This window comes from Odontesthes bonariensis, chromosome 16 (assembly GCF_027942865.1).
Source record: "Odontesthes bonariensis isolate fOdoBon6 chromosome 16, fOdoBon6.hap1, whole genome shotgun sequence".
Lineage (NCBI taxonomy): Eukaryota > Metazoa > Chordata > Actinopteri > Atheriniformes > Atherinopsidae > Odontesthes > Odontesthes bonariensis.
The window spans coordinates 30,733,406-30,757,736 of NC_134521.1; the positions used below are offsets into that span (position 1 = coordinate 30,733,406).

Consider the following 24,331-nt stretch of genomic DNA (forward strand, 5'->3'; position numbering starts at 1 on the left):
ATATATGGTAAAAAACAATGTTTTTTTTTTTTTACATAGTTCATTCATGAAGTTTGTATTTCAGGTTCAACCAACACATTTTTTTCTTAAATTAATGATTAACCACATAAACTGTTTCTTAAAGGGTTTTGTAAAGCTTGATAGTTCACATTCGATTTTTAAAATTGGTTTCATATCTGTATGTTTGAATCAACAAGTAAGAGAATAAAGTAAACGTTTAGTTGTGCTCTATGTGACGAGCTGCTATCAATGTTTGAAATTAACTGCATCATGCAGAAGCTCAAGTAAGTGCAAATCGAAGAAAAATGGATGAGACGGTGCCTAAATTAAGTTTGGCAGGGTAATCGGTGGTGTATTTAGGGATATGCAGAAGGGTGTAGGCGTGGATGCAGGCAGCTGCGTGGATTTCCCGGATGGTGTAGCGACGCCATCTTTACGCCACTGCTACCGGTGGGTCTTCGGCTCAGCGGAGCGACAGTGCTGTAGCTGATCCACCACCAGGAATTGCCGAGCAGCCGATAATCCTCGCTTTCCACCGGGACGCTACGACAAGCTCCACTACCCGAGCACCATGGCAGACAGAGAGAACTTAGTATACCAGGCAAAACTCGCCGAACAAGCGGAGAGATACGACGGTAAGGCTCTGGACAGATAACGGACATTGCAGAATGCTTGGCCCTTCTTCCCCCCACTGTCTCCCTGCGCAGGGGGCTTGGACACGCAGGTAAAGCAGTTCACATGGATTTGATGGGTGCGAGGATACAAAATGGCGGATATTTTCCCAGCCCAATGAAACAAAAGCGTTTAAATGAATTACATTTTAAACTGAAAGCAGAGAATGTTCGTTGGACAAGGTGTCCGGCTTTGTGCTCTGGTGTGCTCTGGTGTCCGGCAAACATTTGTTTGTGACGCGCTTAGCTAAGCTAGACCCCTGTTAGTTAGCTAGATATCCAAGTTGCTAACTAGCTAGTTAGCTTTTCTTCAATCCCGACACGCGTACGCCAAACTTCATTCAAAAATACAGCGGTACAGTCAGCGCCCACACCCCATCAGTCATGACTTGCACGGCAACTGAATTTATGTCACATTATGGATCTATTTGATTCAACAAGTAGCGGAAAAATCCCTCGAAGACTGCCACTGTTAATATTCACCCTCCGCCCCCGCCAAGTGTTTTTGGATCCTTTCTCGATGCAGAGTTACTTGAAGATAGGCATTACTTTTAACAACTCTTTGAATGTTTGAACATGTTTATCAAATTTGATAAACGCACACAAGGGCGTCATTCTGGTTTTTAACTGCAAACTGAAGTGGAAATGAAGGACGGGGGTGTGCTTGGTGGCTGAGCAATTACCTCCACACCGGGGCTTCAGTTGGGCAAAGCTTATTTAGCTGTTCAGACAATGTTGAATTAAGATATTGCTGTTTTACCCAGACCGTCTTTCCAAATCCTGTACATTGACAGTGACACGGAGCCCACATGAGTATGACTTGGCACGCGGCTTAGTTGGATCAACTCATGTAAAGATGGTACATTTCAAAATGCATACAATAATTTTATATTTTATTTAGTTTTTTAAAAAGTCACTATCATAAATTCAGTTGAAGATTACCTTACTAGCTAATGCACTTAATGATTTAATTATTTCATAGTGGTTTCATGTCAAAACTAAAGTCATCAGGAATATTTGTTTTTGCTTAAATCAAACAAATTGTGAATATAGGGTTAGTGTAGTTTCCTTCGTCATTTAGCATTAAACCAATTTATATCCCACAAGATGTTGAGCTGACGGTTTAGCGCCGTCCTCTCAGAACAACAACACCGCCATTTTTGAAAGAGTTTACTGTGTGCCGGTCAACATTTGGTCAAAATTATTTGCATTTCAAAATCAATAAGCTCCAACTCCCAACAACAGTCTTTGTCTCTCTGTTGCCGTTGTTCACTGTGAGGAGTGGAATGGAGCCGGATGGTAAACAATCAATCAACGACTTTCACGATAGACGTCGCGAGCTTGGGTTGTCTAACGTAGCGATGCCTACTGATCGAGAGGTGAATTGCCTTGCATATCTGACATCCCGATGGAGAACTTCGAAAGGTTTAGTGACCATGGAGTCGGTTTGACGGGTAGCGACGGAGAATTATAACGAGGCCTTAAACCTTTCGAAGTTCTCCGGAAAAGTGATTCCGGAAATGATGTTGTTAGACGACCAATCACGACCCTTGCGGTCTCTGCGAGTCTCCGTCGCTTCGACGGAGAGGGTCTCCGTCCGTAGACAACCATAAATCAGGCTTAAGTCCATGACACTAGAGACAATATATGCGCATCAACATGCAGTCAGTGACGTGGACCTCCAAAACCGCACAGTGCTACTGCACTATAGCAACAGACTGGAGCAAAATTGATGGAGACGATGTAGAAATAAAGATGAAAATAGGATGTCTCTGTAAAGTGCATGCAGCAGATTTACAGGTGAATGGAAACAGTTCAGGCAAACATGGTCAGCTGTGGTAGAAACGTATTGCACTGGCACACGGTTCTTTTGTTGTCTGCCGCTGCGTCCAACAATCATTTTCATCCTCCATCGCGTTGTTTGTTTCTTTCCAACGGAGGCGACAACAACAGTAATATCTTCTCCTTTGACTTCCGGGTCACAAAAATCTCGAGCATGTGCAGAACGCAAAGTCCAATTCGTGCTTCACCGTCTACAAGCACGTTTAGTGTGACTCAACGGAGGTCTTAATCCGACTGCGAGTAACCCGATCCAATTTTTAGTCAAACTAAGGTGTATACATTGACATAATAACTCATTCTTATTGTAATTTAGCCATTAATCCGATTCTTTCAGTGCCATGTAACCCCACTGATTGTAGCCTTTTTTTTTTTTCTGTGCTCTGGTGCTTTTTTCTGTGGGCACATCTTTTTGTGTGTGTGTGTGTGTGTGTGTGTGTGTGTGTGTTCTGGGGTATTTTGTGCTTATAATAAACTTTGAGCAAAAAAGAAGAGAAGATCACAACTGCTGCTGCAGTGCAGACAGAAAGTTCTCGTTGTTTTATGCTTTCATTGGATAGTATGTTTCACAATGAAGCAGCAGCATGGTGTACATAGTCTGGCTGCCTGTTTTTACTGTGTTATTTTTAGTTTGCACAAATTGTTCAGTTGAAAGGTCTGTTCAGTCTGTTATGGAAAAAGTCATGTGTATAACAAAGTTGTTAGATTTTTGGATGCCCGTCAGACAGGATGTGGAAGTACATGAAAGTGCAGTGCTGCTGGCCAATGCTGGGTCCCAACATCTCTACTCCAGCTGAGCCTCACCGTGCTGTCATTAGCTCGACTTATTCCTGGTGATTGGTGCCATGAAAATAAGTTAATTGATGTTAAAGGTGCTATGGCATGAAAATAAATGGAGGCTTTTATATAATTTTATAGGCTTTAGTGGTCCCCTAATACTGTATCTGAGTTTTTTCCCACAAAATTCTGCTGTGGTGCAGAATTATAGCCAGTCCCCAAAATGAGCTTTACTTAGATCCTCAGAATGAGCTGTTTAGGGTCTGCAGCTTTAAATGCAAATTAGGAGGAGAAAGGCGGGGCAAAGATTTCTCTGGTTTGCAAAGATGCACGTAGTGCGAGTCATTTCAATCAGGGGAAAGGCAGATGTCGTGCGCGCCATAACACCAACAGCAGGACGGCTATCAAAACAACAAATAAGTACACAACACTTGCGTTACAGTAAATGAGGTGTCCACACGCATACATGCTATTTACTGTTACGTTAGCGACAGTGACTGAGCTATTAGCTGCAGAGCTAACGACACAGACCCAACCATGAATGAATCATTATCCTGATGAAATGCACTGAATTTGCAGATTCATTCTTCTTCAGGAAGCTTGAAGTAGGGGGTTTTGGTCTAAAATGAGCGAGCTAACCATCTAATGGGCATGCAAACACCTCCCACAGCCCAGTTGATGCTATTAGCTGCATAGGTAACAATACAGACACTTTCTTGTGGTAACAAGCTATATAACTATACTGTACATACAGGAAAGCAACACAATTATAGAGCGTTAAATTACTTACTTGTCCGAGGTCTGTAGTGGGGCCAAAGAGAGTTGGTACTGATCCAGGGTTCATTTTCAGACTTTCGGCAAGGCCAGCTTGGTATTGGCCCAAGTTCTGGAAACATTCGTCGGTGAAATGTTCGGTGAACACATACACAAATCTTTTCGGTTCTGTCGTCACTTTCCCAGAAAAAACTAAATCTGTCCACTGGCTCTTTAGAGGTTCTGATGCAGGAGCTTTAAACAGATTTTTTTACAACCATGTACAGAGCAATGAGCTGGCCAAAGAGCTGTGGGTAGGGAAAGGCAGTTTTGGCATAGCCATATATGGGCTCTGGGGGGAAATAACCTCAACGTCATAAGAGGCAGCTTTCCCGATCAGGCCACCTGCATGGTCACATCACCAAAGGCGGAGAATAATTTCCAGTGCATGGTTTAGGTCTATCATCATTTTTAGCCACTGGGGGACCGCAGGCAGGCTAGAGGAACTCATATTAATGTTAAACAACCTTAAAAAGTGAAAATTTCATGCCATGGCTCCTTTAATATTCGCTCATTCAGTTAATATTCACGCTTAATAATACGTACTTTTGGCTGGTCTCGTTTCAAGCATCGTTCCCCCTTTAAAAAGGCTGTTCACAAACCAATAGTTGATGTGGCAGCGCAGTTCATTATCTATATACAGTCCGTGGGTACATCCTCATCTCCATTATGTGTGCCTGAAAACAGAATGGGGAAAGAGCAAGGGGTGTTTCCTGTCCCCCGGTCTAGGATCCACAGTCTGTTACATAGCTTCATCTCTGGTTCAAGTCTGTCAGGAGACCTGCATTGCACGATAGAAATCTCCATATCTCTGTTATAATTGAGTAAAAGGAACAAAAGCGCTGTTCCCTTGGTGTCCAGAGATGGGTTGTTAGGCCTGAGTAGTTTCAGCCTGTGATGACTCAGTGGTCATGGTCAGTGCTGTGGAACTGTGGAGCTTGAAATACTGAAAAATGTTTTAAATGCACAGCATGTTGTTGAGTTAATTTGAGTGCAGCCTGAGCTGGAGAGTAAGCGATGAAAGCTGCATAGAGCTCCTCCTTGGGACCATTGTGTATCAGGTTTCACCAGCATGCTGCTAATAGCTTTAACGGATAACACCATATACTTGTCCAATTACCGTTACCTTCAGGGTTGGGCTGGGAAATAAGTCTTGTAGGGAATTCATAAACACATTTGTTTTTCTTTTAATGTAGACACACAATGAATTATAAAAGAGTTTTACCTAAATTACATAGTTTGCTGAGAACTGCATCTATGTATGTGCAAGTTGAGCCAAATAAACTCAGTACTGAAAATTTACAGTAATGCAGCTGATGTTGGTGCTGTGCTCATGTGGGAGGGAGAGGCACTTTTTTCCCAGTGAAATTAATATTTTTTTCTTGGGTGCCAGGGGAGGTTTGTTAGGGTGTCCCAGGCTGCAGCAGTTACAGTTATGGCCGGTGCACGATTGATAATGAAATGCAGGATTTCGATATGAACATTGTTCTCTACACAGACTGTTGCACTATAAAAAGTTTCTTGTTTAAATGGCAGTCAGCAGTACAAAAATGTCACATGTACACTGTAATAAAGGCAGTCATAATGTGTGACTTTATGTATAAGTACAGTACCCTGAGCTGATCCGGTGCCGCTATAATCACCAAAGTATTCAGGCTTCCTTTCCCCAGTTTTGTTTTCATCAGAAGCTGCTGCTGTTGTTCCACTGGCACAGCTCACACATGCGGGCGTCTCCAAGGAAGTGTTTCTCACTGCTGTCACCTGTGGTGTTTGAGAGGGAGCAGATGAAGCGCATGCCTCGATTTCATTACCCCTGCTCCAGAGTGGCATCCTTTACATGGGGCGTCACATGGCACTGCTCCTGGTAAACAACCAGGGTCTTCCTTTTAACTGATATTGAAGGTAATGATTGAATTTCTGCTGAATTGATGCTGCCTGTATAAGTGAGGCCAGACCATAATCCTGATGTTTAACATTCAAAGAATTGTGTATTTGAAGTAATGATTCATATGTTGACATTGAGCTAGAAAAGTACATGATGTATATTACTGGTAACTGCGAAAACAATCTAAAAAAGTAATTTGTGTTGCTGCAAGGCCTCCTTCAACTACTCCTTATTGATTGATTCTCATTTATATTAATCCCTAGGGGAACATATTATTGTGCTTATATATTACTCCTGCAAAGCAGAGTCAAATAGTTTTTTGCCCCTTCACCACTCGGCTCTACAGTCTTGTTTCACTCCACATGATTCTGAATCGCAATAAGATATGAAATATAACAGGGCTGCAAAGATGAATCCCGTTTGATGGAGCAGTGCTGTGGTTCACTCCTGACTGTGGTCCCAGCATCACTCCATAGGTGGTAAATTACTTGCGTTAGAGGAGTTTATACTTGAACAATGTCCCAGCCACTCCATTAATGCAACCCAAGGGAAGGTCAGCACAGTGCTGAAATGGCTGAAGGGAGGGCGGTGTGGTTTCACTTTTTTTGTGCCAAGGTGGGGATTCTATTTTGAAATAAATTTGAGGGTGGAATGTGTCACTGACAGATATGACTAAAAATGGGACTGGAAATCGGGTTTGTTCATGAGTGTATATTTCACAATGATTTATAAAAGGGAACCAAATGTATATGTGACTGTTTAGAAGATACACATGCACCTTTCTGCCTTTGTGCGTCCATAGTAGTAGTCATGAAACAACAGCTTTATGTACCTGACCCCAGATCATCTGTCTGCAGACAAATTCATTAGATCAGTACATCTATATTTAAAATAACAGAACTGATGGGCAGATTTCTACATTGTTGATCTAAGTCATTCTGACGACCATCATAAATTAGAAATGGCATGCTAACCCTGGGAACTATTTTAAGACCGCACTGAGTTGTGCCAGAACACAAAATGATTTCAGATGATAATTTTTTAGGTTGGAATCCAGTGGTGACATTTATATAGCAGATCTCTAAAAATATCGATCAGTTTTGTGGTGAAGTAACAACATTTAGATGTTGCTTAAATGTACAATGTACATTTATCATGCTCATGAGTATGTATGATGTACATCCTGTACAACAACTGGATGCAATCGGAAGTTGTCATGGCTTACATTAGACTGCTGAGGTGAAAATAAGATGCTCACTCGTTGCTGTCACATGATGGTACTAGTGCTGGGCGGTATGACCAAAAATACATATCACGGTATTTTTTCATGGTTTCACGGTATATCACGGTATTTTTTTTTTTTCATGCATAATTGGGTGTTCACAGCATTTTGTACAGATTGAGAACAGAATTAAAATAAAAATTCTTCAAAATAATTCCTTCGTTAATAATTGGTCACACAGAACTTTATTGTATTAATATTCACATCTTCATTGGAAACAAATTAATAACATAGCTAATTACACTGATACCTCCGGTTCAGGCTGGTCCTCATCCTCAACACGTCTCTTTTTCAATCGTGGAAAATTTTTTTCTGGATTGAAGCAGCAAACATTCAATGTAAGAGTTTAAAAAACCTACTTTATTTGATTCACAGCTGCTAGTGTTTAGACCTCGACAACCCAACTACATTTTTTTTTTTTTTTTTAAACGGCAAACTTGCGACTAGTTAACTTTATAAAGAAGGCGTAATCGCTTGTTTGCTATGGGTCGGGACGGGACAACATTGTATTAAAAATATAAAATATTTTTATAGGACTTTTTAATGGGAGCTAATCTAACGCGGCGCTGAAGCTAGCAAGCTTCCATGCTTCCCAGGCATGATCTCGCTGATGGAGACACACGCGGTGTGCACGGAGGGGAGGGGCTGTGTGTGTGTGTGTGTGTGTGTGTGTGTGTGTGTGTGTGTGTATAGGCTGACAGAGAGACGGAGGGAGCAGGGAAAGGAAATGCAGCTTAACGAATACCAGTATTTTTTAAATAGCGTTAAAAATAGACAGTAAACATGCTTGTTTAGAAGCGCAACACTGAAAAGGGTCCCGTCTCAAACAATGTCGCGCGACGCAGCGTTCCCCCCGTTGTGTAATCAAATACACCGGTATGGCGGTATATTAAAAATTCATATCATAACGAAATTATAAACCGGTATTCGGTGTGAACCGGTATACCGCCCAGCACTAGATGGTACAGTAGATGGTGTCTTATTGTTTTCAGCTTCAGTCGGCTATCTCTTGTTCAGCATATGAGTTTGCATTCCTGAATTAATTGCTAGATGAGTGGCTTTACTACTGACCTGCTGGCTGTGTATGACTGTATAGTTCAGCCATGAAACGTGTAAGCAGTAGGAAGCACTTTGCTTGGACTATGGTGAATGTTCTGCGGCATCAGTGCAATGTTTGCAGTTTTCATTCAGGGATGCTTGAAGGCGACACCTGACGGTTTTTTTTCTGTATCTTTCAGAAATGGTGGAGTCGATGAAGAAGGTGGCCAGTATGGACGTGGAGCTGACAGTGGAGGAGAGGAACCTGCTGTCAGTAGCATATAAGAACGTGATCGGAGCCAGAAGAGCCTCGTGGAGGATAATCAGTAGTCTTGAACAGAAAGAAGAAAACAAAGGCGGCGAGGACAAACTAAAGATGATCCGTGAATACAGGAAAACGGTCAGACTAGTTAACTTTAATCTAACACTGATTTGATTGCTTTTTATTTCTTCTTTGATTTTAAAGTTCTTGAGAAACTGAAAAATATGAAGACTAATGTTTTGTTTTTTTTTCTTTTCCTTTTTGTACTTTGACAAAAGTGTAGGTGAACACATATCACTGCTTATTCATATTTGAAAGGAAACTTTCTGACTTTGTTTCAGGTGGCTGTTTCAGTCAGGTTGTCTTTCACCAGTGCTTAGCTGGACAACATAATTAAAGTACAGATGATGTAGAGCTGATTTAAAGATGCTGCTTGTTTTGTTTCAAGGAGAGAAGCACAGTAGTACAGATTTCAGGGATGATTGACACTCTTTGGCAAGACTTCCTTGACTGTCTGTTCCACTTGAAAAGCAAGTGGTGAGAGTTTATAGTCCAGCAGCACTTGTCTGAGTGGAATAATAAGGCCATGAACAAACTTTAAATCAAGTTTTATTTAATGCTCCTGCAAAGCATCGCCAACTCATTGGCAACGCCACAGAGAAAATTCGTCATTGGAATATCTGACAACTTTAGCTATGTGACTGTAACTTGCTGATTTGGAAGTAAAGTCTCTGAACTCTCAACTTCTGTAGATAAAAGTTACACCTGAAACGAGAGCTGTGTCCTTTATTAGAACATGCAGTGGTAGAGTGATGTCAGATTAAGATTTTCTTTTTTAACGTTCATACGGAAATGTGATCCAGTATCCAGTAATTTACAGTTCATTGACAGCAGTGTGTGTGTGTTTTGGGCTGCAGGTTGAGAAAGAGCTGAAATCAATCTGCAATGACATTCTGGATGTACTGGACAAGCACCTCATCTTAGCTGCAACTACGGGAGAATCTAAGGTTTTCTATTACAAAATGTAAGTGTATGTGTAAATGTTTGTCTGACAGCTCACCATTTTCTGTTGTATTTGCCACTAACCTGGCTGATGGCGACAGGATATACTGTCAGTAGTGGGTTGCTACCTTGTTCAGTCACAGTCTGTCAGGCTCCTCTATATCTGTAGTCAAATTTTCTCTTATCTTTCCAGTCCACCAGTATCCCTTTAAACATCCATGTGTTTCCTGTACACATCTAAACTACTTAATTGTTTGCATCAGTAGTTTAGTAGTCTGTTGTGTTGTCTTCAATTCATTTTATTAATATGGCACCAAATCACAATAAATGTCATCTCGAGGCACTTCAATGATACCGTCCAATTCAAATCAATTAGTCCAATTCATTGTAATCATAATCCAATGAAATCCATACCGTTAAATTGAAAATTAGTCCCATTCATACATACAAAGCCAATTCAAAAGTCAGAAAAGTTGTGACATAAGAGGCACCCCAGCAGTCTAGGCCTATAGCAGCTTAACTATGGGATGTTTCAGGATCACCTGAACGATCCCTAACTATAAGCTTTATCAAAAAGGAAAGTTTCAAGCCTGTTCTTAAAGTTGGAGAGGGTGTCTGCTTCCCGGACATATACGGCCAGCAAGTTACACAAGAGAGGTAACTGATAACCTGATAACTGAAGGCTCTGCCTCCCATTCTACTTTCATAAACTCTGGGAACCTCAAGTAAACCTGCAGTTTGAGAGTAAAGTCCTCTGTTTGGAAAATATCTAACAATGAGATTTTTAAGATATGATGGCGCTCGGTCATTAAGAGCTTTATATGTGAGGAAAATAATCTTAAATTCTATTCTGAATTTAACAGGGAGCCAATGAAGAGAAGCTAAAACTGGAGAAATATGATCTCTCCTGTTAGTTCTCATCAAAACTCTGACTGCAACTTTTTGGATCAACTGAAGGCTTTTCAGAGAATTTGTGGGACAGCCCAATAATAAACAATTACAGTAGTCCAATCTTGAAGTAACAAATGCATGGACTAGTTTTTCTGCATCACTCTGAGACAAGAGGTTCCTGATTTTAACAATATTAAGAAGATGAAAGAAGGCAGTCCTAGAAACCTGTTTTATATGTGCGTGAAATGATAAATTCTGGTTTAAAAATAAATAAATAAAAAATAACTTTAAGGTTCCTCATTGTCTAGGAGCCAAGGTAATATCATCTAGAGTACTATATAACTAGGCAATTTCTCCTTGAAGCGCTCGGGTCTAAAGATAACGACTTCAGTTTTGTCTGAATTTAGAAGCAGAAAGTTCTAGGTCATCCAGGTTTTTATGTCGTTAAGTCATGCTTGTAGTCTGACCAGAATTCTTCTCAGAAGCTGTATGCTCAATCAATATAAACTCAAAGGTTGTGAAAAAGTGGTCAGATAAGACAGAGATATGAAGGAATACTGTTAAATGTTCACTCTCAATGCCATAAGTCAGCATTTAAATGCTCTAAAATGGTTGCCGCATCTGCTAGCGCGGTGACGTCACGATTTCGTGCCGGCTATATATAGTGGCGCAAGTCGATGCGCCACTAGTTGCAATTTTCTCCATCACAGAGGTGGCGCTGCTACGTGAAGGTTACCGCTACTCTACAACCACGAAAGTCGAGAAGAAAACAATGAAGAGCAGGAACACTGCCATCAATGATACTGCTGTGGTATCTGGATAATTTAAATTTTTTAATTCAGTAAATAGAGGTGAAGGTCTGAAGCCCCCGGCATCACCACTTGGAGTCTCTGCCCTCTTCTTTGCCTTCACGTATCTGTCCCGTAGCTTCTTCCACACTCTCTTACAGAACTCTCCCTCTTACCCCAAAGTTCTGCCAATCTCTGTCCACGAGTTTTGGGAGTTTACTTGCTCCCAATGCTGTTTCACTGCAGTGTCGTACAGCTGCCTGTACAAACGCACCTCCTCACTGAGCCTGGTCTCAAATCGGTCCATCCGGTTTATCGTTCTCAGCGCCGCCAAGTTACAAAAATCGACTGGTGCACGACAACGCGCTGCGCTGTCTTTTCAAGGCAAGCGCCATGGCTGAAACGTCAGTAAATCCAGCTTTAAGACAGTGAGTAGGTCTGTGAATACTTTGAGTCAAACCAAGTCTAATATAGAATTAAACTTCATACTTATGCTGTCATTTTCAACATCCACATGAATATTAAAGTCACCCACTACAATGACTTTATCTTTACTCAGCACTAACTGGGATAAAAACTCTGAGAATTCAGAAAAACTCAGAATACGGGCCAGGTGGACGGTACACAACAACAAGCAGAAGATGTTTTTGTGATTTCCAGTTTGCTCTCGGAGAAAAACTGAGAATCAGAGACTTAAAAGCTAAAAAAACTAGTCTTGGGTCTAGGACTGATTATCTTACGTTTACGGACTAAGAGGTATGTTTACCACTAGTCAAACAGTTCTTTGTCCCTTTTTTTAAATCCAACTTTACACTTTTATATGAAACGTACAGGGTTTTGGTATGATGGTCACCATAACCCCTTCTTACTTGGAGCAGAGCAGTCTTGTTCCTTTTTTAAATTGCTCCATGGAAGTCTGAGGCTGGGGTTAGGTGACTGCGGGGAGAAAGGCTTGAGGTTTTATTCTCTTTTGCCTTTAGACTGGCCTGTCTGATACTAATTTAAAAGCTCCTGGTCCTGGAACATGAATCATTTATAATGAAGCTTGAATCGGAGTATGCGTTAGCTCTCAAACAGATGAATAAATGAAGAGATGATTAGTCTCAATAAAAGCTCACATATTATTTTTCTTTAACTTGACTGTTTCATAGTCTCTGCTCAAATATAGTCAGTTATGAACAATCTGCATTTATGAAATGCTGGTTATAAACGTTCAAACCTGGTTCAAGTTGTCCAGAAACTGTTGGGACTGGAGTTCCTTAAACCTTGTAGTTTGTTTACTGACGTGGCTCGGAACAATCCTGCCTGTTGATGTGCAGCTGTCTCGCAGGTGGTTCAATCTCTTCAGGTCTACTTTGGTTTGTTTTAGAAGGACATGATAACCTATACAGCATGCAGGCTATAACTGAGGTTTTCTTTTTTTTTTTTTTTTAAGTATCCATTGTTTTTGCAACTGTGTATTGCACGTGTGTATATATTATTTTATGTAATGAAACATTACAGTGGAAACCGCTTATAGTGATCACGTTGGTCCAGAGCCAATTTGAACACTATAAGCGGTTGATTACTAAAACCGAATTTGCATTTATTTTATTTTTTTTGCTATTTTATTTTTTACTCCCTTGATTCCTTTGTGGACGTCTGCTTCTGCCCTATGCTTCTGCTACCGGGCAGCAAGCCGAGATGCTGCGGCGAAGCTTGGAGGAATGCCAAGCTTCGCCGCAGCATCTCGGCTTGCTGCCCGGTGTCATCTCGTTACGTTAGCTAGCGAGGCAGAAGCAGACGTCCAGAAAGGAATCAAGGGAGTAAAAAATAAAATGGCTACACGTAGTTTTAAAATTATTTTTGGCACATGTTTACATTCATAAAATGAACATTACAAGCGGATTTCTTGATTACTATAAACGAATTATTTAAACAGCATTCATATAGAAATGATTCTGTCCCAAGCCTTTTGATCTATATAAGCGGTTGATTACTATATCCGTGACCACTATAAGCGGTTTCCACTGTATAATTTTTCACTTTCTTGTACGAGCCACTAAAAAGACCACAATCCCCACCTTGAGTTATGCGATTTAGTATAAGAACGTGAAACACTTCAGTCTATCAGCTACATTTAGTGTTTGAAGTCAATTATTTCAATAAAAGGGGGAAAAAGTTTGATTCAAGACAAACAAAATCACTTCAAACTGTCATTTTGTTTCAGTAATTTCAGTTACATTTGAGTTTGACTCCTTTGGTCTGTGAGATGTTCCTTTAGGAATAAAATTGATCTGTCTGACCTTTGTGTTTTTCTTGCTCAGGAAGGGAGATTACCACAGGTACCTGGCAGAGTTTGCCACAGGCAATGACAGGAAGGAGGCAGCTGAGAACAGTTTGGTAGCTTACAAAGCTGCAAGCGACATCGCCATGATCGAACTCCCTCCAACACACCCTATTCGTCTTGGATTGGCCCTGAACTTTTCTGTTTTCTATTATGAAATCCTCAACTCGCCGGACCGTGCTTGCAGGTAAGTATTTGGAGAATTTTCGAACAGAGATTAAAGAAACAGGCAGGGTTAGGATTAAAAATCCTCGTGCCAGGCACAGACTCTATGCAAGTACAGCTACTGTTTTGACCGCTTTGTTTTTTTCCTCCGTAACCATAGCTGAAACAACCGTGAATATTTATCCAGCGGACATGGATGTTTTATTTACTCATTGAGGCCAATGATCCATGAATGTACCCTTTTAGAGTAAAGGGAGAAGATCCTTTGTAACTTTTGTCGTTTTTGTAAATTAAAGCCACATTTTTTTTTTTATTGATATCTTCTTCTCTCTGCTGTGGCTGAGATGCCACATGAAAAAGAAAGACGGTGTTCCAGCCCAGAGACATATTTAGATTTAAATGATTCTCAGAGGGCTGGCAGCTTGGAACTAGTTCTTACATGCAACCGAGAAAATTGTGTCCTTACTAAAACGTCTCTCCCTTGTTTATGGTGATGCTCTTGTTACTGCAGATAGTTCAGATGCTCTCCTAATGTTTTGCCAGGCAGCATACATTATATCCACCAGTTTCCTGTGGGTATGACCATGTCGTCTTTAATTCTCTTTGACAGGTTGGCAAAGGAAGCATTTGACAATGCCATTGCAGAACTGGATACTTTGAGTGAGGAAAGCTATAAGGACTCAACACTTATCATGCAGTTGCTACGTGACAACTTGACACTATGGACCTCAGACGTGCAGGGAGACGGTGAGAGAAAGACTCCTTCTGACATTACTGACTGCGATCAGTATTTCTCCTGATTTCAGTCTTCATTTTGGCGCCGTACTGACTGACTGGTCCCTACTGTTACGATCATTATTGGCCTTTTTACAGACTTTGTTTTTAAAGCTAACAGTTAGCTAACAGCTAATTAAGCTTCTGAAATACAATTCTTAAAGACTTTTTTCCCCTCAAATTTGCCATGAAGATTTCTTAATATGTTAAGTCTGATATGTTAACATGCTTTTAAAGCACGTTCGAAATGATAGTCTTAACTCTCTCTCTTCTCTCTCCCAAACACAGCAGTTTCTTTAAAATCTGAGTCATTGCTCTTTTTTTCACTGACTGTACTCACACTTTCCTCCAACCCTTAATCTCCCCTCATTCCTCTTTAGATTCTTAAGGATAGCCATCTTTCTTCCTTCTTCTCCGTTATAGAAGTGTATTTGTAAGTCATTTCTCCTGTCCTGGACTTTTTCACCTCAGTCACTCCTGCCTCACCACCCTAACACCTCCCTCACCAGCGTCCTCACAGCACCACGTCCAGCCTTTTAGAGGATAACTAAACTCTAACTTGTCTAACTGATACTAATACTTCCGTTTCCACTTCTTTTCTGCACGTGTGAAACTCGAGTGCTGTGTGTTTTATTGTCTCCCATCAGATTAGAACTAAAACGCGCTATTGTTGGGTTTGTCTGATTTTAAACAATTTGGTTGACGGTTTGACAAATCTTTGAAAACAATATTTTGGTGCCATTTATATACTTCCACCTGTAGTGGGTAAAGAAGAAAACTGGATTTAATTGTTTGGGATTATGAAGATTTTGATTCTTTATTATGAAAGAAAAAAGAGATTCTGTTAAAACTGGAAAAAACTGCTCTAAACGGAGGGAGTGTACTTCAGTATGATAAATAAACACTAGGGCTGTGACTCGAACTACAGGCTTTGAAATTAATTAATCAAAATTAATCGCATTTTAATCGCATACACTTTATCCTTTAGAAAATTAACATTTTCAACAATATTTCAACAAACAGAACATATCCCTATTTGAAATCTGAATGTAGCATGCATGAAAACACAGTATATAGAATCTTGGATGTTAAGCTGCGTTGGACCCCCGTTAGCTTCCACGCTAGCTGCTACATGTTTAGCGTTGAGGTGATATTTGAGGCTTGATCAACGGCGGCGCCAGCGATTTTTCGTTGGTGTTGCTATGCAGTTGCTGCATGAATGTGAGGGGTTGCTAGTCAAAACAGCCCCCCCCCCCGCGCGCGCAACAACGTTACTGACCCATTACTCCACCGTCTGCATGCAGCCTTGCATAGTGTAATGTAGCCTTGCACACTGTAAACTTTAAGTTATCAGCGGAGCTTACTGCTCACAAGCAGACAGATGTCGCACTGTGCGTTGTGGTGGAACAGCTGCATAGAAGGTCCAGGGGCAAGACAGCCCCAGCCCGTGTACGCAACCACACACGCACACACAGGCATACCTGTCCATCTCATTCATTCATAGCCCGTTCACTAAGGATAAAATAACCAATCCACAAAGGCCCACTGTGTTCCTCAAATAAGTTTTGATCAACTTCATCTTGGAAAAAAAGAGCTGGGAGTGAATGAGCTACAGTGCGGACTTTCTATTTCATCTCATCTGACGCACAACAGTTGTAGGCGACAACTTTCAAGAGATAGTTCTACCCGGCGGGCTTCCAACAGTAGCCTCGTACAGTGCTAAATCACACAGGCACAACATTACGTTCAAACTTGTTGCTCACACCAGTCTGTCCGCTGCCACAGCGGACACATAGCCTACTCAAGCCAATCTACTCGCATCACATTATGGCAGAGGAAGTACGCTGGCAACCTAACATAAAGTAAGAAGTGTGTCCGTTATTTTCAAAAGATGGTGCTAACTGCACTGACACTAGGCTACTTAGCAAGTAGCTCTAGATAGACTGCAAGCACCTAGAGTCGACTAACAAACCAAGTCACAAGAAGACTATTTGATAATAGTGTTTCGGCAAGCATATGAAAAACAACTGGGATTTCCTACCTTATTTGTGTTACTTGAAGAAGGACATTCTCAAAATCGCCATATTCCAGTTAGAATTGCAGTTTAGCTATAGCCGCTTTCGGACAGACCGTTCTAAGAAAGTAGTTATCAGAACTACCCTCCTCGAATTTCGTTCTGATAACTATCCTTCCCCAGCGGAACTGTTTCAGTCTGCATTCGCACATGAGTCGGGACCTGATAGGGACTGATGCGCCGCGCGCAGCCGTCTGCTTCAGTGACGTGTTAGCCGTTAGCCGTTTAGCGCTACATTCAAACACAAAACAAAACGGTAAAAGTAAGGAGAGTAGAAAAAACACCACCAAGAAGCTAATATGGAGACCGGGGAGACCACCGTGTTCATGTTCTGCATGATGGTGATATTAATCATGGACGATCACATCAGGCGTCTAATATCGAGGCTGGAAAAGCTCACAGAGCAGGAGACGATACTTTTTCATTTCATGAAGGAAGAAAGGAGAGCAGAGCGCTGCAGACAAATGAGACCAGTGTAAGTTTAACTTATTAAACACCCGCCGGTTGTGTCCGTGTCGTATGAGGAAACATTTCAGCCGTGATAGCATGACATGGGGCGTAGCTACCAACCACCACACACCTCCGTCAGATGCGTTCTATAGAACTATGAAAAGACCCGACCTCGGAGAAGGAGCTAAATAGTTATAGGAACTAAGGGAGAAAGCCCCGAGTTCCTGTATGTCCGAACACGGGAGAAAACGGCCCCGCGGATTAAAAGGTTATTAGAACTGCCAAAGGTTCCTACAGTCCGAAAGCGGCTTATGTTATGAGTGAATGGGTGCTAAAATGAGAGAAACTGTAACATATGACTATTCAAAAACGAATTAACTGAGAATACAATTAAATAGTGTTTCTATTTATCTCATAAATCTGCTTTATGGAAATATTGATTTCCCCGGGTAATTTAGAACAGACGTGATTGGCTGACTGTAGAATGACATCACCACAGCTACTGTAGATCTAGGAACAATGTGGATAGCCGTTTCACCAGTAAAGCTGGTGTTTCTTTCCATATGTATATTTATCAGCTAAAGAACGAAAAACAGGGACGGGCTACCACGCAGCAACATACGTGATTCTTTACTTCTTAATATTGTTGTCGTTGTTGCACTGCACTTCTGTTCTTTGTGAGCAGTAAACCTGCCTCTAGCCCCAAAGTTGGGGTAGCTATGGGGTTGCTGAGCACATTCTTGGGGTTGCTATAGCAACCGCAAGCAACCCCTTATCGCCGCCTCTGGGCTTGATACGCTGCGGTGATACGCGAATTCCTTGTTGCATAATCTGCACACAACCACGCTCTTGTTGACGCTTCCATCCGTCTGTATTTAAAAAAAAAAATATATATATATATATATATATATATAGTGTGCGATTAAAATGGGTTATTTTTTTTAACGTGCTAATATGTGTGTAGTTAATTAATCGAAATTAACGCGCTAAAGTCCCAGCCCTAATAAACACACAATGCGGCTTCATCAATTATCTCCCCGCAGTTTCACAACCACTTGCACCTTGGATCATATGACCCCAACATGTCATCTGTGACTATCCTCACATTACCCGCTTTCGGACAGAGCCGTTCTAAGAACGCAGTTATCAGAACTGTCCTACTCGAATTTCGTTCTGATAACTGTCCTTCCCCAGGGGAGCTGTTTCAGTCTGCATTCGCACATGAGTCGGCACCAGGTCGGGACTGATGCGCAGCCGTCTGCGTCAGTGACGTGTTACTTTAGCCGTTTAGCACCACATTCAACAACAAAACAAAACCGGTAAAAGTAGGGAGAGAAGAAAAAACACCACAAAGAAGCTAATATGGAGAGCAGGGAGGCCACCGTGTTCATGGTCTGCATGATGGTGATATTAATCATGGACGATCACATCAGGCGTCTAATATCGAGGCTGGAAGAGCTCACAGAGAGAGTCAGGAGACGAAGGATCGAGCGCAGGCGATACTTTTTCATTTCATGAAGTAAGAAAGGAGAGCAGAGCGCTGCAGACAAAGGAGACAACGTGTAAGTTTAACTTATTAAACACGCGCCGGTTCTGTCCGTGTCGTATGAGTAAACATTTCAGCCGTGACAACATGACATGGGGCGTAGCTACCGACCACCAAACACCTCCGTCAGATGTGTTCCTATAGAACCATGAAAAGACCCGACCTCGGAGAAGGAGCTGAAAGGGTTATAGGAACTGAGGGAGATGGTCCCGAGTTCCTGTATGTGCGAATGTGGGAGAAAACGGCCCTGCGGATTAAAAGGTTATTAGAACTGCCAAAGGTTCCTACAGTCCGAAAGCGGCTAATAGTCCAGTGGGTGTGTCACCCTTATCACTCTGCCCATTTAAAGTGGGACTGTTTAGTGCCTCCGCTGTGATTTGCTGTTCTGTTTGTAAGGATCTGATGCTGAATGCAGTGATACAGCAGAGGAAATCTCAGAGCCAAAAGATGTGTGATTAAGGAAGAGCTGGCACAGTGTAGCGTTGCTGCTGTAGCCACCATCACAGCTGTCACTTTGATTCTGTGTCACTGGTAAACATACAGCACTGAGTGCACCAGCAGCATAAAGATTTTAAGTACCTGCAACTCCTCACCAGTCAGAACCAACTAAGTCTCCTCAGATACAGAGTGAAACCTTTTCAGAAACATGAAGAGAAGATTACGCCAACCTGGGTGAGCTGGAATACCCAGACCTTATTTGTTGTAGAAATGGAAGCCTGGCCATTGAAGACAAACATGAAAAATTCTGATCCTATTCTTTTAGTAGAGATTCATATCTTAGCATTTGATAGCTGTCTTTGAAAATGTGTGTGTTAGAGCTCTTTCTGGAGGATGTGACTACTCTTCCAGTGTCACCTTTCCAAGCAGCACCTGACCAGCCATCCTGCACTGTTCACCTTTTCCCCTCTCTGCCTGCCTTGTAAGGTCCTGTCTTTAATAACTAATCTGTTTATATGGCCATTTATCTTCTGTTAGTTTTTATTTTTTTTTTTGACACAAACGTTGACATTACAATATTACTGTCTGGAAGGAGGACAGTTGCCAGTAAGATCCAATGGCTCGTATGTGCTGCTGTAACAGAAATTTCCCCGGCAATTGATAAATAAAGTACATCTTATCTTTTGACGTAGATGGGTTGTGTTAAAGGGTGTGAACAAATGACCTATACGGGCATTTTCATTGGAGGACTTGGCATCAACGGATGTCTCAGGACTGTTAGAAATAGTCTGTCTTGTATTCCACTGGAGGGCGCTCTAGTATCAGCTTGACCTAATTCATGCCCTGGTGACCGCAGTAACATAACTTATGTTTGCAACATTGCTAAAAAAAAAATAAATTTAATAATGTAAGCGAGCTATTTAGTCCTACGAAACAATCACAGCCCAATTCACCAAAATATTAAACATACGGTCTATAGCCAGTTCTGACTGTTGTTGTGGCCGTCATCAGCATTGATAACATCAGCTAATAATTACTGTTCAATCCATAACGCTCTGTGTTGCTGACAGAACTCTATTGGTTGAGTGAAAAAAGCAACTGCTACCAGCAGTGCCCTACTCTGTATTAGATAAGTTTAACTTTTAATCAGATATTAAATTTGAGCTTATTAATGTTAACTTTTGTGCCAGATTCTTAGTATCGATCAACATGTCCGAACCTCTGCTTCTCATTAAAGTTTTAGTTTGAGGCTGGATGTTGTTGTGATGTTAACCATCAGAAAGTAGTCGCCCGGCTGTAAACTTTGAGCAGTAGCTACTTTTAACATCGGCTCCCAAATAATGAATTGGCTCATTTATTTATTTATTTATTTATTTATTTTTCACCTTGGATCCCTTGGTCCATTTAGATTAAAAATGGAAGAATAATTGTGGGAAATGTTGGATTTTTAAACCCCACGGCCACCAAAAAGCCCCATGATGGCATGACTTTGAGTAATGTCTCATTACCTCACGAACAGAACATGACTGCACCTCAGTATGTACGTGCTGTGAAACTTACACAGGCCTTGATCTTATTCGGGGGTGTGACTGAAACATTACTAATGTAAGCTAGTAGAAATGTAAGTACATTTTCACCAGTTATATTTGAACCTCAGATGCAACCTGCTCCTTCACCGTGCACTTCAGTTTGGCTGAATCCAGCCCCCCAGGCAGATCATGTATGGATGAGGTAGGGTTTGGAGAGCGTGAACGCAGCTGACTGAAGTGAGATGTTGGAGACTAACTGCAGTAACAGCACATGAGTCTGCCGCTCTGTCTCCTGCCACTTTCTCACATCCCAGTTTGCTTAGGCGCTAATGAGCACTGTTACGGTTTCTATTTTAATCATGATGAATTCTAGCCTTTTGTTATTTGTGCCTCTTAATTCTTCATTACACGGATGGCTGTACTGTCTCTATGGAAACCTTTCCAAGCTACCAGTTGTACAAGTTCACAAGGCATTCTGCCTTCACTAAATCTAACCACAGCCTGATCTGAAGACACTGTATGAACTCCTGCTCACTGGCCTACATGTTGACACAGTTAATGGTGAACACTGTAGTTTCTGTGTGAATGGTAGGTTATTTTTGTTGGGCTTGATCAGCACTCATTTCTGAAATGAGAATAGTTGAGTGCTCCGCTTTCAAACGACCCTTTTAAAAAGATCATTAAAGAACGGAAGAGGTAATAATTCTCAGTGTTTTGTTAAAGTGAACTTGTCGGCACCTTACGGTGAGTCTGGATCTAATGTGGCCACTAGCACTGTGCTGCATTTGTACTCCATACGAACGCAAAGCAATGCTTTTCGTTTCATGTTTTAAATGCTGTCATGTTGAACATGACTGTTCACAGGATAACTTTAGGGTTTTTCTATACTTTTCACAGTCAACAGAGCCCTTTGAAAAGATAACAACCAAAAATGAAATTTTGCTAATAAGTAACCGTGGAGCTCATATCTGTGTTGTCACGCATGGGTTAGACTTGTGAGGAAAAACCACCAACGTTATCCTGAAAGTGTGACCTGCCACTGGGCTGCAGAAAATTGATGTTTAGCATAGGGCTGTCACGATAACCGCAAAATGCAATCACCACGGTGCTGAGAGGACCTCCGCGGTGCGTGTCCAGGCCACAGCCACCACCGCACGCCCCCTCGCACGTGCAGAACAACTTGAGAAACTAAAAGAGTTTTTAAGACTGCACAGTAGATACAAAGCGACTGACAGAACTGATACTTTTTTTTTAAGCCAGCACAGTAATAATGATACATTGTATATTCCCCGCAAGGCAGGAGAAACACATTAACACAGCTAGGTGCCGCGTTTCTGTCGTCATCTTTGCATATAGGCACCGCACACGCACACACGTCTGCATGCTACTCGTTGTGGTCTCATTCTCCCTCAGCAGCTGATATTACAAGAATATGCCTACTCAGTGTCGTAGCAATAGAAGTTAAAATAAAATGCAGTGGCCTACCTTTATCTCGGCTTTACTCCTCTGCCTAGTCCGGACACTTTATGGCTTTGAATCTTCCCTTATTATCCATGTTTAATGTTGTAACTGTATCCCGGACACGTGAGCTCAACTGCTGCACTGATCTGCTTCGTTTTTCTCCGTCATTACTAAAGGAAACGTGCGCAGGTCTGCAACAATGTTGATATTTGCCATGTGGCACTGGCAACAATGTTGCAGAACTGGATAATTAATGCTAAACGTTAGCATTAATTATCCAGTTGGAACTCCAGCAACTTCACTCTATTTCCTAAAAGATATCTTACCAAAAAGCTATAGAATTGAGTGGTAGAATTTGGGGGGGATTACAGTGTTATTTGAACTCGACTCGCATTAACGACTAATTTGGAGTACCTCTCGGCCTGCAGCTTCACTTTGATCTGTAGATGCATTTGCTTTGATAAAGTCTAATTGAGTGTGCAGAGATGTTGGCAACCTCATGACTGTTCTGTGTTTTTTGTCTTTATCTCAGGTGAAGAACAGAACAAAGAAGCACTGCAAGATGCGGAGGAAGAAGCCCAGTGAGACTGAACAACACAAGACGAGCCCTCCTCTTCCTCTTATTTCCCTCCTCGCAGCACCTAGCTCCTGTCCCCTGCCTCACTTTCCAACTGGGTTTATTCTTCAGCCCACACTCCTTCTGTACCTTTTCCTCCATTTCTACCTTTCCGTCTCACCTTTTCTCCTCATATGCACGTCACCTCTGTCCCCTCAGGGCCTGCTCGGTTCCTCGTTTCCACTACCCAGGGGTTTTACCTTTTTCTGACTCGTTCTGCAAGCCTGTACCCTTTAAGGTTCATCTTCTTTTACTGTTTTTATTTTGCTTTACTTTGCTGTATCATCTGTTGCCAAGTACGCTTGCCTCTATTTGTAACACATATGCAAGAGTTTATTTAAAGATACTTTACTGGTTTTTCCTGTGTATGTGTGTTTATGAGCAGCATCTTGTCCATGCTGTCAGTTTTCAAACACTTTGGTCGACACTTTAAGGAATATAGCAGTGGTGGAAAGTTGAAAAGGGATGCGATAAAGCTTTTAGGAAGAACTAAGTGCCCTCTTTACTCTGTGGTTAGCAAACTTCTCCTGCAACACATCAGTATTTCGTTTAGTGACACACATCTGAATGTCCCCCTCTCTGAGCATCACTGACTTTAACTCTTGTCCACCATCGGACCAAGGATTGTGTAGATTCTGTAGCGCTTTTGCTAATGGCAGTTAGTTTGGTAATGGCTTTTTAACAGACCATGTGTGTGGGAGGGGAATGCTCAACTCTTTGATTGTGATTGTAATGCAGTTTTGCATTGGCACTATGTAAAAACAGTTTGGGAATTGGAGGCCTGCTGTATCTTTACTCCCCTGACTCTTTCAGGTTTCCTCGTCTCATCTCTCTTTGCTCTCATTTCTTCTCTTCAGTTTGTGTAACGTGAATCTGATTTGTACTACTGGATATTCTCACCGGAGCCACAAGTACCATCTGTATTCTTACTGAAACACAGCATGGAATTAACATTAAACTTCAAATTGAAAATGTTGAATCACTGTGTGCGAGTCTTTTCTTACAGTTGTGTTCTGCTTTGATATTTTAGTCTGTTTTTTAAGCACTAGGGGGCATACCCAGCTGAACTGAATGTCAAATCCAGCTTCTCCAAACTACTAAAATGAATGAAAGGTTATTTTTGTGAACTTCATCATATTTCTACCTACCAAGGATTTGCAAGAGTTATTAAAAGCCAACTGATGTTGCATATTATTATTATTTTTTTTAAATCAGACTGTCAAAATTACATGTGGTTCAAAGATTTGGTCTCATTTGTATTTTATCATGAATGTAAAAAAAAGATCTTTGTACATTGCACTTGTACACTACAAGTCAATAGCTAATAGCCTTCGGCTTGTAAAGGACAGCAGTGATTCTAAAAGTAGAATGGGAGGCAGAGCCTTCAGTTATCAGGCCCCTCCCTTGTGAAATAAGCTGCCAGTAAATGTTTGGGAAGCAGACACCCTTTCCACTTTTAAGAACAGGCTTAAAACTTTCCTTTTTGATAAAGCTTATAGTTGAGGATCGTTCAGGTGATCCTGAAACATCCCATAGTTAAGGTGCTATAGGCCTACACTGCTGGGGGGCCTCATCTGTCACACCTTTCCTCACTTTGCTCTCTTTTTCCCCTGTTTAATTTCTCAAATGATATTATGTACATGTGACATTATTGTGGTCATTAACTTGTTCCAACGGGTATCCTTTGAATGGTGTTACAGTGTT

The 24,331-nt window shown here is 41.5% G+C and overlaps 1 protein-coding gene across 3 annotated transcripts; it reads left to right on the forward strand.

The window, feature by feature from the left end:
* The first annotated feature begins 418 nt into the window (after positions 1-418).
* Positions 419-23,606, forward strand: LOC142401467 (14-3-3 protein epsilon). 3 transcript variants are annotated; one of them, XM_075486905.1, is made up of 7 exons: positions 419-635; positions 8,506-8,705; positions 9,485-9,591; positions 13,555-13,761; positions 14,350-14,486; positions 14,894-14,946; positions 22,544-23,606. In XM_075486905.1, the coding sequence occupies exons 1-6, from the start codon at positions 572-574 to the stop codon at positions 14,899-14,901; spliced, it is 723 nt and encodes a 240-aa protein (XP_075343020.1). In that variant the 5' UTR covers positions 419-571; the 3' UTR covers positions 14,902-14,946; positions 22,544-23,606. The 3 variants fall into 3 exon arrangements, with proteins under 3 accessions (XP_075343020.1, XP_075343021.1, XP_075343019.1); XM_075486904.1 differs by lacking the exon at positions 14,894-14,946 and having other exon boundaries at positions 421-635; XM_075486906.1 differs by lacking the exons at positions 14,350-14,486; positions 14,894-14,946.
* The last annotated feature ends 725 nt before the right edge of the window (positions 23,607-24,331 follow it).

What these genes read in the sequence shown, in the direction of transcription:
- LOC142401467 (XM_075486904.1), top strand. Translation starts at nt 572, where the DNA reads ATGGCAGACAGAGAGAACTTAGTATACCAGGCAAAACTCGCCGAACAA. An exon ending in AAGGTTTTCTATTACAAAAT is followed by an intron (nt 9,592 to 13,554) that starts GTAAGTGTATGT and finishes TTTCTTGCTCAG; the next exon opens with GAAGGGAGATTACCACAGGT. An exon ending in CTCAGACGTGCAGGGAGACG is followed by an intron (nt 14,487 to 22,543) that starts GTGAGAGAAAGA and finishes TCTTTATCTCAG; the next exon opens with GTGAAGAACAGAACAAAGAA.